Below are 19,793 nucleotides of genomic sequence, written 5' to 3'. Positions count from 1 at the left end.
CACTCTCTGGGTGAAAAAGAAATTCCTTACGTTCGTACGGAATCTATCCCCTTTCAACTTTAGAGAGTGCCCTCTTGGAGAGGGTGAACAACCTGTCTTTATCTACTTTGTCTTGAGTCCCTGGAGGGTGTTTTCCCCTATAAGAGCCTCCGGAAGAGCGTTCCAGTTTTCTACCACTCTCTGGGTGAAGAAGAACTTCCTTACGTTTGTACGGAATCTGTCCCCTTTTAACTTTAGAGAGTGCCCTCTCGTTCTCCCTACCTTGGAGAGGGTGAACAACCTGTCTTTATCTACTTTGTCTTGAGTCCCTGGAGGGTGTTTTCCCCTATGACAGACTCCAGAAAAGCGTTCCAGTTTTCTACCACTCTCTGGGTGAAAAAGAACTTCCTTACGTTCGTACGGAATCTATCCCCTTTCAACTTTAGAGAGTGCCCTCTCGTTCTCCCTACCTTGGAGATGGTGAACAACCTGTCCTTATCTACTAAGTCTATTCCCTTCAGTACCTTGAGCATGTAACAGACACTCTCAACACAGATAATTCTTTAGAAAATTACCTAATTGAAAAGAAGATTGCAGCCATCATATACCCCCAAAGCTTCCCATTGCTTATTGTCACAAAGCCCTCAGGTTAAAAGTCACCACAAACTTTGCATTGATGTGGGCAGTTTGATTATCACCCCCTTAACGAACTGCTTCACATGTGGATGTTTAATGTTATAAATTTTAACCAGTAAAGGAAAATATGGTTTATTGTACTGTATCATGAAACTTGAATGTGACTAGTAGAAACTTGTACAAATGAAAGATCCAAAACGTTGTCATTTCTTAGCAAATAGAACCCCCCAAGGCCCTTTTGTCTTGAAAGGAGAGACGCCAATAAAATTCATCAAAACACAGATGAGGCCTTTTGTTTCTCAAGTGGTTTGACAGGATCTTGCTTTTAAAATCTCCCATGCAATTTTTTTGGATCTAGGACATCCATTTGACAAACTAAGCCAGGAGGATATCTGTGCACAGCATTAAGTGATTTAGTATAAAATTGCACAATAAAAAAGATTTTGCATATGTTTACTTGGAAAACATTAAACCATATAAGGAAGTCTGAAAGGAAGAAATATGTGATATTATTCCTTTGCAATGACCCCCTGAAATTCACTGCGCTTTTTTCTCAAATAGGTATTCTTTATCTCTCCTACTTTCAACATTAAGGAGTCAGTTCTCAAATTGCCCACATATAGGGTTGTTTTACTAAAATGAATTAAGTTTTGGACTTCACGTGAGTTAGCGCATTATTTAACATGCAGCAAAGACAAAACCTAGTGTTGCATCAAGAAAGGGTATTCCCCATATATTTTTTATTGCTGGTCTTGTGTTAGTGCATGATGCTTGCTGAGAGTTAGCAGAGGACCATTTACTGCTTCCTATTTGGGAGATACTGAGAGCCTGATCCTTCAAAGGACAACAATATCGGGAGCTGCCTAAGAAGCGGCCACTGATCTCATGTCAGTCACACATCGGCGTCCTTTAGAGAATCATGTCCTTTTTTTCTAACAGATGCCTTAAATGTAGGCCAACATTTTACAGTCCTCAATCTTGCGCCTATGGAGTTGCATATGGATGGTTACAGACACCCAAAGCCACGTCTGGTGGAAATCACTCCCATGCCTGCCTTGGGCATCAGTAGGCATGCCTAGATGCTTCATAGGCACGAGTCAGATACCTATATCGTAGGTGTCCTTCATGGCATGGATAGTTTTATAAAACGTGTGTCCCGAATGGCAGTAGGACATCTGCCGCTGCCTACAATCAAGGACGTTGTTTGTAGATTCAACTCCTAAGATTCTACAATAGTAGTTTAATAGTACACTTGCCAAAACTCATTTTGGCTCCTCAAATGTTTCTGGGAATATTTGAACTGCTGATTCCAAAAATGGCACCAGTTTTCTCCTATCAGCTCTAGTTTTTTGAGATACAGAACATACTACTCTTCACTCTGCTTACCCATTAAAAAATCAGGATATTTTCATGTAGTGTTTAAATTAATAATTTTTAAGCATGAAGGAAACATTAAAATTAAAAGAAAAGTGTACAACATATCAAGCACAAGTTTATGATACAAACTTTCCAGTCAAGAAGCTCCTTTTGTAAGGTTTTCGAGAGTGGGATCTGCTAGGACAATCCTTGCATAAGATTCCAACAATAGTCCGCCATCATGTGTGCATCCCATCTTCCTTGGTATATGGCTTCCATTGTTTTTATGTTTTGGTGAAATCTTTCACCTTGCTTTAAGCTTAAGTCACTAAAGTTCTCTGGAAAGCGATCTAGGTGACTGTTGAAATGAAAGAGCATATCCTCTACTAATTGTGTGTAGTTGTCTGCCTTCTTGTTGCCAAGAAAGTTTTTCACAACAAGAACAAATGAAGAACAGACACATGATTCGATTTCATTCACTGATGCTATGAAATATGGGTCCTATATAAGTTGTCTGATCTGTGAACCACAAAAAATTCCTGCCTTCAGTTTTTCCATGGTAAGTCCAGATATTTAATGCATGAACCATCTTTATTCAAAGCCTTTACAAATTGTTTCATCAGGCCTAGCTTTATATGTAGTGGTGGCAGTATGATTCTATCTCATGCTACCAAAGGTTCATCAATTTTATTTTGTCCTCCAACCACCATAATATTCCCTTAGAGGCAATTTTTTTTTTTTTGCCCAATGTTCACGTTTGGCTCTTCTATCCCAAAGGCATAAAAAGCAAGGATACTTTGTTTAGCCACTTTGTCGACCAAGAAGAAAATTAACCATCATGAAGTCTACACAAATCACCCATTGATGTTCTTGGTAATTCAAAAAAGAAAGCTTGTTATAACATTCTGATTCTGCAGAAGAGATCTTTTAAATAGCAGTAAAAAAATATATTAATTCAACCATATCTAAAAAAAACAGAGTTGATGCAGTCTATCCAATGCAATTTTCTAAATCAGCGCCCCAAATAACCCTAGGAACAGGTCAAAAACCCCAAGGCACTAAGAAATATTTTTGGCTGTTGTTGGCTTGTGTTATTACAGTGGTACCTTGGTTTATGAGCATAATTTGTTCCAGAAGCATGCTCGAAAGCAAAAGCACTCATATATCAATGCAAACTCCATAGGTCATAATGCAAACTCAGACGATTCGTTCCACAACCAAGGTTTGCCATGGTGGCCCAGGGGTGGGTAGCTGCCTTTGGGTGCCACAGCCCCTTCAGCAGAGTGGCTTCCTTCCCTCGGGGTTCCCCGTGCAGCTGCCCTCCCGCTTCGGGCGATGCCTCTGCCATCCACCAGCGTCTCCCAGCTCCCAATCCAATCCGGCTGCCATCCTGTGCAAGCATGCACGCGACCTTTCAGCTCCCGAGCCAAGCCGGCCGCCGCCCCGACAACGCGAGTGCCACATGAAAGCACGCACAACATCAACTCATGCGCTAACTGCTAACGCGTCCATAGGATAATATGCACGTGTTAGCATTTAGTGCGTGTTTAGCACACGCTAATATTTAGTACGCACTAAAAAGCTTAGCGCAGCTTTGTAAAAGAGGGGGCTAGTGTTGCTCCCTGAGAAAACCTTAGAGTCTCAAAGGTATCTATTCTTTAGGTACTAGCGTCCATTTTTTTTTGCAGGTCCTTGAAGAGCTAGAGTTTTAAATTTAACCCTGTAAGGTACTGGTGGGCCAAAGTAGTTTTTGCAGGAAAGGTATGATGTGCATACCACTTGCAGCCTTCTACGAGTATTTATCTTCCCTGGGCCGCATTGGCCGAAAAAAATGTTTCTGGGGCCACAAATGCTGCAGCAAGACAGAGGAGGGAGCAGGCAAGATGGTAAACACCCGGGGGCAGCAGAGGAAAACACTGCATCGCCCTCGACCAGGGCCACACAAAATACTTCACGGGGCCGCATACGGCCCTCGGGCTGCAGGTTGGACACCCCCGATTTAGCTCTTTTGCTGTAATTGTAAAATTTTACAGTCTCAAAAAGTGATGTAAGTTTAGCATTGAAAGTACAGTTCCTTGAATTATACCTCATTGTTTAATCATGAGTTTGCATAAATCTCTTCTTTAATTTCTTTGGTCTGCCCCCCTTGGGTAACATAATTAATTGATGATATTTATATGCCACATGATATCCTCCATGAGACTTGCTTGGGCTTTTTAAACAGTGCTAATTTTCATTGCCATGCTTTGTCATTTCTTGCGCAATAATATGTCTACCTCCCGCGATCTTCTTTCCATAACAATTCCATTTACAAGTCTTAGCTAAACACTGATCCAAGTTGTTAAGTAAAAACAAACTTTCCAAGAACAATCAGTAAACATGTCAGTATAAAAACAGAAGCGTTCCAGGTTGGCATTTATACAAGTATATTCATAATTCAACTAAAAAGCTTCTAGTGTTGACATATCTAGAAAGAGAGAACTGGCAAAAGCACTGAATACAGCTAATGGCCAGAAAGCACAGAGTGGTAAGTGCTTTCACATCCACAGAAAAGCTGGGCGGGTGGTCTGCAACAGTATTTCTCAACTCGGTACCCCCAAGTACCCCCTTGCCAGTCAGGTTTTCAGGATATCCACAATGAATATGCATAAACTTGATTTGCATGCACTACCTCCATTATATGCAAATTTCATTCAGGCATATTCGTTATGGATATCCTGAAAACCTGACTGGGGTACTCCAGGACTGAGTTGAGAAACACTGGTTCTAAAAAGCACTCCAGGCTTCCAAGCAACTGCTCAGTCAACTGGAAAATGCAAACCTTGGTCAGGTAAAAGCTAGTCAGTCCCTATAGGCAGGGGTCCCTATAGGCAGAGATATTCGTTTTCATTATTTAATCCAGTGGTTCCCAACCCTGTCCTGGAGGAACACCAGGCCAATTGGGTTTTCAGGCTAGCCCTAATGAATATGCATGAAGCAAATTTGCATGCCTATCACTTCCATCATATGCAAATCTCTCTCATACATATTCATTAGGGCTAGCCTGAAAACCCGATTGGCCTGGTGTTCCTCCAGGACAGGGTTGGGAATCACTGATTTAATCCACAAGCCTGCCTATAGGACCTAAAGGGACCCTTGAAGAAGACAATAGTGTTGAAACACGGATTGTGTTGGGTCCAGATGTTTCCAGTGGTTCAGGCCCTAGACATTTTTATGTGGATTATTTATTTGTTTTAATAAAGCCTTCATCTTGGACATTGACTCTCCACAAGCCTTTTATTTTTTAAGAGGATCGGCAGCAATTATGGTGGATGTTTGGCAGATTGTGATTTTTTTTTTTTACTCAAGCTACTTCCTGTTTGGAGGAAACTGATAAAATTTCTAAAATGGGAGATAGACTGACTTCTATTGAATCCCAGTTTAAGATTTTGCATGCAACAGGAATATCAACTATTAAAGAGAATAGACGTAGGAGTAAACATGTTGAATGTCTTGAATTTTCTTATTTGTTCAGTGTTTTCTGCTGAAATACCATTCAAAAAATATCTCAAAGAGGTGTTAGGAATCCCAGATTTGTATCAAATTATTATTTCCTCATCTTATTATTTGCCTAAACAAATGGTCTAGGGCAGTGTTTCCCAACCCTATCCTGGAGGACCACCAGCCAGTCGGGTTTTTGGGATAATCCTAATGAATATGCATGAGAGAGATTTGCATATAATGGAGGTAAAAGGCATGCAAATCTCCTCCATGCATATTCATTAGGGCTATCCTGAAAACCCGACTGGCTGGTGGTCCTTCAGGATAGGGTTGGGAACCACTGGTCTAGGGTAGCCAACAGGAAGGTGACCCAGATATTTTGTCTACTTCTGATTCATTTACAGATCCTTTTACTAAGGTGTGTTAACTGTTTTAGTGCACGCTAAATGCTAGTGCGTCCTTAGACTTATAATAGTAACAGGACCTGTTAATTTGACTACCCTCTCCCCTTTTAGTCATGCCACGCTGTCAAGCAGCGTGAGATAAATGCCGAGGAATAGAATGGGCAGCTCGGCATGTAGCTCGTGCTGGCCTGCATCGCAACTTGATAGAAGGGGGGATACATTTCTTGAGACTTTTCCAGATATTTCTGAGCGAGCAAACCTGTTGGTGACCTTCACGTGTAAGAAAAATAGGATCTCTGTTTTGAAATCATACTTTAAAAAAACAAAAGATATCCTTTTTTTTGTGGTGATGAACTTGGAGTTTTCCTGATGTAGCGTGAGCCACCCAGCAACACAGTTGAAACCATATGTTTTGGCTACAGGGACAAGCTTCTTTTTGAAGGTCGCCTGCAAATGTTTGGTTAAGTTTCCAGATTCTAATTATGCACATCAATTAAAGCAACTGCTATTGAAAAAAGATCTAAATGAAGTATAGGCGGGAGGAAAATGTCATGTTAATTAAGTACAACAGGAAATGCTCCTGGATTACTCTAGTTCTGTTTCTTTTCTTATTTTGCTCATCTCTCTCCAACTGATATGGACTTGGTTTTCCTGATTTTGTTACTTTGATCATATCATATATGTAATAAAAGGCTTATAAATATACAAAATAAGTTACACATTGCACAGCTTTTTCGTAAATTAGCTTGTAAATTGTAGAATCCCTTCTAATGATCCTATATCACATGACATCATATGTATGCATTCAATCTAGATTATTCAGTCCATATTCAGTAGTTATGACATCATGACTTCTTGTGGTCATAGTTGATATGGGGAGTTATAGTCTCTTAAGGATCTTACCATAAACGTTCTTAAAGGAAGCCCAGAAAAATATAAAACTTTTGAAATTAGATTGACACAAAAGAACTCATTAGAGCAGTGTCCTGCAAACTTTCTCGAGCCGCAGCACTCTAAAGGTAGTGGCCCTGGCTCGAGACACCTGGAAGTGCGCGGATATCGCAATGATGAAATTTGTTTGGTGATTGTTCTGTTTGCTGTTATTATAGATCAATAGACATATTTTCAAAAAAATGCCAGGCTTACTGAATTATACTAAAGTACTTCCTTTCTATAAACTAAAATTCTTTGAGAAATCTATAATTCCAGATATCTTAAAACAACTGTTCAACTCTTAAACAGTGTCTTTAACTATTAGTCCTGAGCAACACCTCCATGGACTCAATTGCTTTCATAGTCCATGGCTTTATGTGTCCACTCCTCATCGGACTCCTTTTATACTTAATATTTATGCTTTCAATTTTTAATTAATGCTTTACATTTTAAGTCAGTAATAATTAATCTGTACTTAGCGACCACTAAGTTAAGTACAGATTAATTATTACTGACTTAAAATTTAAAGCATTAATTAAAAATTGAAAGCATAAATATTAAGTATAAAAGGAGTCCGATGAGGAGTGGGCACATAAAGCCATGGACTATGAAAGCAATTGAGTCCATGGAGGTGTTGCTCAGGACTAATAGTTAAAGACACTGTTTAAGAGTTGAACAGTTGTTTTAAGATATCTGGGCTTACTGAATTATGCATAAAAATAGATAAAACTAGACCAATTTATTATGCAAATCTGGGGTATCATAGTTTAGTCTTTATCTAAAATTACCTCTAGATTCCTTCCTTGGGAATTCATTAACTCTCAATCATTTAGTAAGAATCAGAAGTTTGATTTGATTTATTAAATGTGTTACTTTTTTTTTTTATTTTTTAGTTCTAAAGCTTTATTGCAGTTTTACAAAGGCCACCTCTCAATATAAGATACTATGGGGCTCATTTTCAAAGCAGTTAGACACGCAAAGTACCATGTGTGTCTAAGTGCTTTGAAAATGAGCCCCGATATAAACAAAATTATACAGATGAATAAATATCAGTTGGACAGAGTTGAGCATCCCTAAGCCCACCTTGGGAATTTCGCAGGACAGAGATTTCAAGTATCTGCTCTGAACCAGATCCCTGCTGTCTGAATAAAGGTGGCAATGGATTTTTATTTGTATTATTAGTTTGTATTCATTATAGGAAGAAAATGAAATGAATACTTATACATTCCGACCCCCCTTCTATACTCAATCAGAATTCCTCATGATGCCAAGTGTAATCTGTTGCCTTGCATGTGTATTCCAAAAGGGAAAGTGTTCAACGATAAAGTTTATGCATTCCAGAAATTAAAGTGTTTCCAGATGTCTGTCCACCGCATTTCCAGTAAATTACCCCACTGTTCTTTATCAAAGAACCTAGGGCTAGAATTTGTAAGATGAAGAAACTGTTCTGTTCTTCTTACAACATCCAGTCTCTTGGCTAAGCCTTTCACAGGGTACATGAGAGTATACAGTCAATTTAAAGGACATATCTGGTCTACCATCTGACCCTCTCACTATGTCCTTTGAGAAAAATTTTTTTTTTTTTTTTGGTTTGAGTAGTTTTATGAGCGACTTATAAAATATTTCTCTTGAAACAATATTTTACTACTCCATTTTTCTTTTTCACACTCATTAAACAGCATTTCCTTATTTTGCATTAATATTTTGAGAATTTGGGGGGGGTCTTTTACGAAGGCGCGCACGCTAAATGCTAATGCGTCCAAAGAATATAATGGGCGCGTTAGCATTTAGCAAGTGCGCCTTAGTAGAAGCCCCTTTTCTTATTAACACCCATTGTCTTAGACATGGCAAGACATTATTGGTCATCTGCGAATCAGCATTTTGGAGGTGGATCACCGACTGTGCGCCTCCATATGGGCACAGGGTGAAAGTCTATTTTATAACAGCTTCTGAGCACCCAGATTCCATTATAGAATACTAGCATAGCCCACTTATCAGTGTACCAGCCATAGACTGGCTTAACTGCAGCCTTGTAAATACAGTACTCCCCCGATATTTGCGGGGGTTCCGTTCCAGGAAGCCCCGCGAATTTTGAAAAACCGCGAATACGGTTTTTCGCCTGTCAAAAGGCAGGAGAGGGCAGCTGGAGGGCCGGCGAGTGAAGAAAATCACTCGCGGTATGCTCCGACCGCCTCTTCCTGTTACTAAAGTAAGGCTGCACCAATCAGGAGCTGCTTTGACATGTGGCTCCTGATTGGTGTAGCCCAACTTTAGTACAGGAAGAGGCAGTCAGAGAATACTGCAAATTAGTGAGTCCATGAACCGCGAATTTGCGGGGGAACACTGTACGGCAGGGCCAAGCTTAATTTACAATATTTTGTAAGTTACACATGTAAGTGGGAGTCCCTTGCTCTACCAGGGTGTATGCCACCTTGCATATACATGCTTTACACTGTAGAGTAGCGCATAGGCACCTTGCTTGCACTTTCATAGGTGTTTACTTATGTGCAGTGGCGTAGCGAGGGTGCGAAGTACCCAGTGCAGTGGTGCCCCTCCCCCCTATCCGCTTCTTCCCCACCCTCTCCTGCTGCATGCGCATGCCACTTCCCTTTCACCATACCTCTTTTACGTTCCCGGCGTGAGCAGCAACTCCAAGCTACTCGCGTCAGCGTTGGCTCTTCCTCTGATGTCACTTCCTAGGCGCGGGTCCAGGAAGTGACATCAGAGGAAGAGCCGAAGCTGGCGCGAGCAGCAGCTTGGGGTTGCTGCTCGCGCCGGGAACGTTAAAGAGGTACAGGGGAATGGAAAGGGTGCCTGGGTGTGGTTGGGGGGTGGGGAAGGAGCAGGGAGGTAGAGAGGAGGACGGGATTGGTGCCCCCACCATGACGGCGCCCGGGGTGGACTGCTCCCCCCTTACTACGCCACTGCGTGTGTGTGAAGTGCTAGCATTCTATGCGGCCAGAATGTTCCTGTTAGGCTTATATTCTCAGCTGCAAAATATAAGGTGGCGCTTTTATATCTCATATTAGTTTGACTTCCTTATAAAGTAAGGGGTATTTTTGAATTATGGACATTGGTTTTCTTGATCTTCCATGGAGAAATTCCGGACTTTATGATGAATTTAGTAGAACTTAGGGGTGGCAAACCACAAAAGTCAAATTGAAAAGGCACGTGGTGAAAAAGCCACAAAGAACCAGGATGAGAGCAGGAGTCCAAAATAAAGTCACTTTATTCAAAACACTATATGAAAAATGAAGCCGCAAAATCCAGATGAATGGGATGTACTAAGGACCCAACATGGACTGTGTTTCGGTAGCCTATACTTTCAACAGGAATCCGTATATCCTGTGCTGCATCATATAAAATCGTGGAAATCTGGATAAAAACCAGGTTGATGCGCACAATGGTGCATTAGTCTGAAACTAAATAAAGAAAAACAAAACAATTTTTTTTTTTTACCGCCCACCCAGAATGACCAACAATAACACTCAAATAACACTGCATGACACCTCGCTGAGACTGGAATCAGAACTTCGAATCCTAGGGATTATATTGTACAAGAACCTATCCTAAGAGGCACAAACAAGAACATTAACCAAGAAAATACTCACAACACTGAGAAAACTGAGACAAATCCAGCTTTGCTTCACCAAAGAAAACTTTCAGATCTTAATTCAGTCACTGATGCTATCCCAACAAGATTATTGCAATGTCCTTTATGTAGGATTTTAAGAAACTATACGGAAAAAAACCCCCAAATTATTCAAAATGTAGCAGCTAGGGAGAGTGAGTGGCAGCAGCCTATGGGGTCCCTTTACTAAGCTGTGGAATGTACAGGCGTGAACTTACTGCAGTTTAAATTGGATTACTGAAACACGCTCAGGCAGCCTGCGGTAATTTGGGGATCTATGCATTCTATAGAATATTTTGTAATTTTTCTGGAAGGAGGCATGGCTGCGGTGGAGCATGGATGTGTCTTGCTAACAAGCTAGCTCATCTACATTACCGCACACCGATTAGTGCAGGAATACCGCGTGGCAATAAGCGCTCACACAGTAATTGTTTTTAATGGCCATGTGCTAATGACAACATTAGCACATGGCCATTAATACAAAAAAAAAAATACATGGGAAAATACCCATGTTAAGGGTGTGCTAAGGTGACTTTCTACTGCATCTTAATAAAAGGACCCCTACATGACTTCATACATGTAGAATCCCTATATCGAGCAAAAGTACATGATAGTTCAGTTTGCACATGTGGGGTATGGATTAGTGCTGCACCGTCTTTTTCTGACCGTGACCCATCTTCATGGTTTCAATAATGCCTGTAACCCCGCTGAGGTATGTCATAATAACGTGCCTAAATAGTACCCGCCTAGGTTGTGACCCCAAACATGACATGTGCAATCCCCAGTTAGGGCATGCTGGTATAAATAGTCTACCATGTGTAGACAAATAAGTACTTTATAGGATCTTATTTATCTCACAAAATATGCGTCTTCTGATTAAGAAGTTTGTAATATAAGATGTAATAATATCCAGCTATAAGATGCTGATGATTCTGAATGCGATAGTCCAGTGCGGGCAGGGCAATGTGGCACCATTTAATACTGTTTCCTTTTAATATATTGTATATTCAATGCTATGAAAGATTGAATTTTATAAATCTCTTAATAGTTTTTTTTTTATTTTTTTTTCTCTGTGCATCCATCATAATTCATGAAAACTATGCACTCTCCCCTCCCCCCCTTTCTTTCCCCACTGAGATCTCTTAGTTCCTGTCTTTATGATCTTTAGGGATAAGAACCAGAAAATCACGGGTTCACGTCAAACCGGGAGCAGAATGTTATGATGGAGAGCACAGATTCCAATAGTGTCAGACAATAAATATGCAACAGAGGTTCATTCTACTACTCCAGGCAACTTGCAGTCACCTCTTAAAATGGGGAACATTTCCTGTTCTTTCTAGCCTATCTCATTCTCCAATCCAATTACATCACAGCTAACTAAAAGACCCTGATGCCTGTTATTCATGTTCCATGCTTCTAAAGAATGTGGTAAATCAAAGTTCATATGTTCATTCTCTTTTCCAGGACCAGCGTTAGTAGGTTAAAACTTCAGAAACATACAGCAAATCTAACAGAGGCAAAATAGAGTAATTTCCTTAATGCACATTAAAATGTTAATAAACTGTATCACATGCAAATGTATGCACAGCAGCTTCAAATATAAATGCAATACTTTGCTCCAGATTTATTAATGTGCACTACTGCTTTCAAGAGCTCATTAACATCATTAATACATAAAATAGTTCCATAACTTAAAATGAGACATATGATATATAACATATGTTTGTGTGCATTAGTGCCGTGTGGTAATGTAGTGGCACATTTTAGTAAATCTAGCCCACAACTTGCTTGTTACAACCTGTGCAGAGTTCTTGGGTGGAGGTCAGGGAGTGTAGGAGGGTTGCAGCTAATAACCGGTACTGATCTAGACGTCTGCACAGGAACGGAGATTGCGGGACTCCCGCGGGGTTCCCCCTCCTGGCTCACGGGACTCCCACGGGGATGGAAGCGGGGTTTAGGCCTGGAAAGAGATTTAGTAGAAGATAGACAAAAGCAGAAACTGGGACCAAGATGATGGAAAAACAAAATGTCTCACCAGCTGCAGCAAGGGAGATGTTCATTTTGAGGGGAGTGGGAGGCCCAGCCCCCTCTCATGGTTATGCCACCAATTGTGTTTAATGCAAAATGAAGTACTTGCTGAGTTTGTTTTGGGGTTTCCGGTTCAGTTTTGGCACATTTTTCTTATGCAGCCCTTGTCCTGAAAAGTGCCTCTCTCAATTCTGCTTTAAATGATTTTGATGCTGAATTTTTGATTCTTTACTCATTGCTGCATTAAAAACCATTTGAGGATCTTGGAAGGACCTGTCGCAAGTTACCTAGGCCAGATGCTGGAACCAGATTTGTTTGCTCTACAGATATGAGCTTTATATTGCCAAAAAATCCAACTCTTTTATTTCTTTTAACAAGAAATGGTCGGCCTTACAGTCACACGACCTAATGTCTATTCTAATTCTTTCCAGTGATGTATTCATCTCTTATTTTTGGTCACTGTTATTTGTTTATATTGTATTTTATTGTTGGTTTAAATAAACTAAGACTTAAAAAAAAATCAAAACTGTCAGAAATAATCGCTGCTTTTTCTTTTTTTAATTCTTTATTGATTTTCCAAACTTCAATAGTGGAATACATAAAATGTAACATATAATAATACATTAAAAGCGCATTCAACTTACACTTATTCATAACCAACCATTTACTCCCACTCACCCACCCAATGATTATTCAATAAAACACAAAAACATAAATTATCGCAAAAACCTTACCCTAATCCAATTAATTATATCCTCCCATCCACCCACCCACTCCAAGTGTAAATACCCAAAGAAGAAAATTAAGACAGAAATAATCCCCCCTTCCCCGGTTGTGCATGAAAACAAACAAAATCTGACTCCTGATCAAAGACCTACTATAGTGAAGAAATGTAAGATGGCAATGGACCCCAAACCAATCTAAATGAATTACTGTGGCATTCATTCTTTCACATCTATAGTTGGAGCACAGATTTGCCCACCAGAAAGGGAAATTTAAACAATCATAATTCTTCCAATTTCGGGTTATCATCTGGATGGCAAACCCGGTCATGATAAGGAAAAGACGGCATTTATATTGATCCATTGGGGGCTTAACATGTAACAATGTAATTGCTGCTTTTTGGGGGGACAGGTAACTTATGGTGGGATGGGCGGGGTCGGGTTAGGATGGAGGAGATTTCTCATGGGGATGGGTGGGATACTGTTGGGGATGGGTGGGGACGGGCGGGATTTCTCTCCCCGCACAAATCTCTATACTGATCTACCTCTACTAGCAACTCTATTGAATGTTCGTGTCAAACTGTCCATTGTAACTTCCTGGGTAACTGACCAAACCTCTTGTAATGTAATCCGACTTTGAACTGAATAGGTAAAGGCGGAATAGAAAACCTGATTAACATAACATAACGTTAAATTCAGGAAATCTTAGAGGGTGAATTATGAATCTTTTGTGGAGAAGTATGTAAATGCTGCTTTTGATTTACTTGCTTCTTTCTTCATTCGATTTTCTATACTGTTCTCCCAGAGGAGTTCAGAACAATTTACATGAATATATTCAGGTACTCAAGCATTATTCCCTGTTTGTCCTGGTGGGCTCACACTCTCTCTAATGTACCTGGGGCAATGGGTGGATTAGGTGACTTGCCCAGGTTCACAAGAAGCAGTGTGGGTTTGAGGCTGTAGCTTTAACCATTGTGTCATTCTAGAAATCAAAATGTAGTAAAAGTGAGCCAAATTCAGGACAATCAAGCCATTGTGACATCACTGATGAGGTTGGCTCTTAGCCATTGGTGAAATGAGGCATTGTGATGTCACAATACCAGCTCTGGTTATCAGAAGCTGAAGCTTTTCACACTATTTATTTATTCAATTTTCTATACTGTTCCACCAGGGGAACTCAGAATGGTTTATTCAGGTACGCAAGCATTTTTCCCTGTGTCCCAGTGGATTCACAACTTATCTAATGTACCTGGGGCAATAGGGGGATTAGGTGACTTGCCTAGGGTCACAAGGTGCAGCGTGGGTTTGAACCACAACTTCAGAGTGCTTTGAGCTTCTGCTGCATTAACTGTGTTCATGTGCATTAACTCCTATTTGCAAATAACACATATTAATGGTACTAATGCACATGAACATAAAAACGTAATAATAACAATTTATTTTTTTATATACCGCCATACCAAAAGGTTCAAAGCGGTTCACAACAGGAAAAGTTGGTACATACAGTGCAAATAGATAACATACAGATAAAACAGGCAGATATTATTAAAATACATCAATTAAAAGGCGAGATAGTTTAAAACAGAATGCATTAAGATATCAACCTATCAAACAGATGTGTTTTTAACAGTTTTCTAAAATCAAAATAGGAAGTAGCCTCTTGCATAGTTTTACCGGGCCACATGTTCAATTTGGCAGCCTGAAATGAGAAAGTTCTCTCAAAGAACTTCTTATAATGGCAAGATTTTATAGTGGGGTAGTTGAACAAATTTATCCTACGTGTATTCTTGTTGTAGTGGCTCAGAGAAAAGTGGGGAGCAAGATAGCCAGGTAGCATACCGAAAACTGCTTTATAACAAATGCAAGAGAATTTAAACACAACTCTGGACTCTACCGGCAACCAGTGAAGTTTTTGATAGAAAGGAGTACCGTATTTTCACGCATATAACGCGCGCGTTATACGTGTTTTTACAAACCGTGCATACCCTTGTGCGGTATACGCGTGAGCGCGTTGTACAAAATTTTTTTTACATAGTTCCCCCCCCCGACGTCCGATTCACCCCCCGCAGGACCGCTCGCACGCACCCGCACCCCCACCCCGAAGGACCGCTGACTCCCCGACACGATCGGGGCAAGAGGGAGCTCAAGCCCTCTTGCTCCCCCGACTCCCCGACACGATCGGGGCAAAAAGGAGCCCAAGCCCTCTTGCCCCGCCGATTCCCCAACTCCCTGACAATATCGGGCCAGGAGGGAGCCCAAGTCCTCCTGGCCCTGGCGACCCCCCCCCCCGCTAGTTTTTCGGGCCAGGAGGGAGCCCAAACCCTCATGGCCACGGCGACCCCCTAAGCCCACCCCGCACTACATTACGGGCAGGAGGGATCCCAGGCCCTCCTGCCCTCGACGCAAACCCCCCTCCCCCCAACGACCGCCCCACCCAAGAACCTCCGACCGCCCCCCCCAGCTGACCCGCAACCCCCCTGGCCGACCCCCACGACACCCCCACCCCCCTTCCCCGTACCTTTCTGTAGTTGGCCGGACAGACGGGAGCCAAACCCGCCTGTCCGGCAGGCAGCCAACGACGGAATGAGGCCGGATTGGCCCATCCATCCCAAAGCTCCGCCTACTGGTGGGGCCTAAGGTGCCTGGGCCAATCAGAATAGGCCCGGGAGCCTTAGGTCCCACCTGGGGGCGGGGCCTGAGGCACATGGGCCCAACCCGACCAGGGGTGGCCAGAGGAGAGTCGGGGCGGGCGACTGGAGAGTCGGGCAGCATGCGCGGTATACGGGTGTGCGCGGTATACAAAAATTTCTGTACATAAATTTGTGTTTTCCGCTCGCTATACCCGTGTGCACGTTTTACACGGGTGCGCGTTATCTACATGAAAATACGGTAATATGCTCCCATTTCTTTAGTCTGAAAATAAGGCGAACAGCCGTGTTCTGAACCACTCTCAGTTTTGTAAGAATTTTCTTGTAAGCCCCTAGATATACAATATTACAGTAATCCAGAATACTCAAAATGGAAGTCTGTACCAGCAGACGGAAAGAAGTTTCGTCAAAAAACTGATTAATGGTGCGAAGCCTTCAGAATACCGAAATACATTTCTTAAACAGTCACGTCAGTATGTTTTTCCAAAGTAAGATGATTATCTAGAGTTACCCCCAAAATTTTTATAGATTGTTCAATATTGTATTCTATCCCTCTCACATGAATCATAGTTTCTTTAATCTTGTCGTTGGGCGTTGCTAAAAAAATTTAGTTTTCTCTGTATTTAATTTCAGTTTAAAAGCAGTCATCCAGAGCGCAAACTGATTTAAGATGCTTACCAAAGAATTTATGAATTCAGCTGACAAACAAGTAAGCGGGATAACTAAGGGAATATCGTCAGCGTAAATATAAAAGTTAAATTTTAAACTTTGCAACAAATTTCCCAGTGAGACAAGATAAATGTTGAACAAAGTTGGGGGATAGAGGGGAATCTTGTGGTACCCCACAAGAGTTTTCCCAACAGTGGGACAAATTATCATCCTTTAACATCTGGTATGATCTTTTACCCAGGAATCCCCAAAATCAGTTCAAAACTGTTCCCAAGATTCCAATGGATTCCAGCCCATTAAGCCCAGTAGCCCGTTCTCACGGTGGCCAATCCAGGTCACTAGTACCTGGCCAAAACCCAAGGTATGGCGAGACATTATACTGCTACTCCTGCACTTCAGTAAATCTGACCCTTGTACTCCACAGAGAAGAAAAATAGGTCACATTTCTTGTGATATTGAGCTGGTGACCATCAGCAAATTTAATCCGGACATCAGCATTGAATATCTGGCTCATAGGCATCCACTAGAAATGATCTGATTGCCAGCCAGTATTCAGACTGGTGCCTAGATAACAGCTCCCCTACTCTACTCCCGTCCACCCCTGCACTAATCAGGTAGTGCTATGGCAATCAGAGCCAGTTAAGGGGGACGTTGTCAAAGTGGGCTACCACTAAGATGTTTCATTGTACTGTTAACCCCAGTTATTAATAACGTGGTCTCGTTGCATAAAACAGAATCCGCACTAAAATAGCATGATAGTTGTAAAATAACCCATCCTAATGGTAGCCCACTCTGACAACATCTCCTCCCTTATTGTGAAGTTTGTCTTTGGTAACCAGAACTGATATTGTGATGTCATAATGCCTCATTCCACTAATACATAAAAGCCAACCTCATCAGTGATGTCAGAATGGATTGATTGCCCTATACCTGGCTCACTTAAGAACATAAGAATTGCCTTACTAGGACAGAACGAAGGTCCATCAAGCTCAATATCCTGTTTCCAACAGTGGCCAACCCAGGTTCTAAATACCTAGCTAGATCCCAAGTAGTAAAACAGATTTTATGCTGCTTATCCTAGGAATAAGTAGTGGATTTCCTCAAGCCACCTCAATAATGGCCTATGGACTTCCTCTTTTAGGAAATGATCCAAACCTTTTTTAAACCCCGCTAAGCTAACTGATTTCACCACATTCTCCTGCAACGAATTCCAGAGTTTAATTACACGTTGTGCGAAAAAATATTTTCTCCGGTTTGTTTTAAATCTACTACTTAGTAGCTTCATCGCATGTCCCCTAATCCTAGTATTTTTGGAAAGAGTGAACAAGCGATTCACAGCTACCCTTTCCACTCCACTCAGTATTTTATAGACCTCTATCATATCACCCCTGAGCCAAGCTTTAGCCTTCTCCAAGCTTTAGCCTTTCCTCATAGGGAAGTCGGCCCATCCCTTTGATCATTTCTATCACCCTTCTCTGTACCTTTTCTAATTCCGCTATATCTTTTTTGAAATATGGCAACCAGAATTGCACACAGTCTCATGGCATAAAATGGGTCTTGTGGACAAATAGTACAAGTTAGTGGCACTCTCTAAAGTTAAAAGGGAATACATTCCGTACAAACATAAGGAAGTTCTTCTTCACCCAGATAGTGGTAGAAAACTAGAACGCTCTTCCGGAGTCTGTTGTAGGGGAAAACACCCTCCAGGGATTCAATGTAAGGAAGTTCTTCTTCACCCAGAGAGTGGTAGAAAACTGGAGCGCTCTTCTGGAGTCTGTTGTAGGGAAAACACCCTCCAGGGAGTCAATGTAAGGAAATTCTTCTTCACCCAGAGAGTGGTAGAAAACTGGAGCGCTCTTCCAGAGGCTGTTATAGGGGAAAACACCCTCCAGGGATTCAAGACAAAGTTAGACAAGTTCCTGCTGAACCAGAACGTACACAGGTAAGGCTAGTCTCAGTTAGGGCGCTGGTCTTTGACCTAAGGGCCGCCGCGGGAACGGACTGCTGGGCACGATGGACCACTGGTCTGACCCAGCAGTGGCAATTCTTATGTTCTTAATCCTTGTGCTGCTGAGTATATGCTCCGGGACCAGTCAATGGGAGTCTTCTTTCAACTTTGTTAAATACTTTTTTGAATATTGATCCCATAGGTGTTAAGTAGGTTAGTTTTGGAAAATAAGCATCCTCAGCTGTCTTTTAGTGCGACTCATTTGACTTAATTTGCAATTTGAGAATTATAATTTGGTCTTCTTTATTGCTGCCTCAGGATCTGGACCATGTGCAATCGCATTTGGAAGAAGTGAGATTCTTTGATCTCTTTGCTTTCAGCGAGGAAGCTGGGGTTTGGCAGTGTTTCATGTGCAACAACCCAGAAAAAGCAACAGGTAATAAATCTTCACCTGACTATTTCAATGATTCAGTATCAGAATTTAGTTTGAGAAAGGATCTTGGGAATTTCAGGTTGAAAAAAAAAAAAAATGATTGAAGCAAGGTACCTCCAACACTTATATTTCAGGAGGGAAAAACTGTTGTTAGCTGCTTATTCTGATGACCAACCCAAGGAACAAATATCAAATATCCTATTGTCATAAAAGTTTTCCTTAGGCATAAGCTATTTGAAAATAGAACTTCAGGAGTGGTTTAAAAAGTTGTCACATATTCTGCTTTTCTTCTTGAAAGGAGATTCTACAAGCATATTCTAACCAGGAATGAAATCCACACCTCCAGCTAATCAACACAAAGGGCCTGATTCTCCAAAGTGCGTCCCGATTTTAGGCAGCTGTAGGCGTCCTACAGCTGTCTAATCAGCCAATCGGGATGCACGTTTTTTAAAAAAATGCTCCCCAGGCAGGCCGCCTATATTGAAGGCGCCTCCAGGAGCCTAGGGAGACCCGCAAGACGCCTAAGCTCGCCTAAGGGCCTTAGGCGAACCTAGGGGGCCCTACGCGTCTCCCTAGTAGAGGAAGAGAAGCTTAAAATGTAGGCCAGCAAAATGCTGGTCTACATTGTAAGTAGACGCGGCCGCTATACTTATGGCAGCAAGGGTGCCTAGCCTGGGCCAATCAGGTCTTAGGATTAGTGGAGATGGGCGGACCTGCTATGCCTAAGGCCTGATTGGTCCAGGCTTCTAGAGCCTGGGCCAATCAGGCCTTAGATTTAGCGGGGATGGGCTGGGAAGGGGTGGGCCCGCCTCATTTCCACGAGGCGGGCCCGTCGGCTGGACGGCAGCAAGACCCGTCCAGCCGACCAACATGTAAAGGTTAGTTGGGGGAGGGAGGTTAGTTTTGGGGGTGGGGAGGTCGTCGGG

At 41.8% G+C, this 19,793-nt stretch overlaps 1 protein-coding gene across 4 annotated transcripts in view; it reads left to right on the top strand.

Moving 5' to 3' along the window:
* VEPH1 (ventricular zone expressed PH domain containing 1) overlaps positions 1-19,793 on the top strand; it is a 135,230-nt gene that overhangs the window by 97,053 nt on the left and 18,384 nt on the right. For all 4 annotated transcript variants that reach the window (XR_004540684.1, XM_033959270.1, XM_033959268.1 and 1 more), the window contains one exon: positions 18,753-18,870. Coding sequence is in view for 3 of the 4 variants with exons in the window: in XM_033959270.1 (XP_033815161.1) it covers positions 18,753-18,870 (118 nt within the window). In the remaining variant the exon portion in view is untranslated. Of the gene's footprint in view, positions 1-18,752; positions 18,871-19,793 lie in introns of those variants that run through there.

This window comes from Geotrypetes seraphini, chromosome 9, assembly GCF_902459505.1.
Source record: "Geotrypetes seraphini chromosome 9, aGeoSer1.1, whole genome shotgun sequence".
Lineage (NCBI taxonomy): Eukaryota > Metazoa > Chordata > Amphibia > Gymnophiona > Dermophiidae > Geotrypetes > Geotrypetes seraphini.
This window is presented reverse-complemented; position numbering and strand designations above follow the sequence as displayed.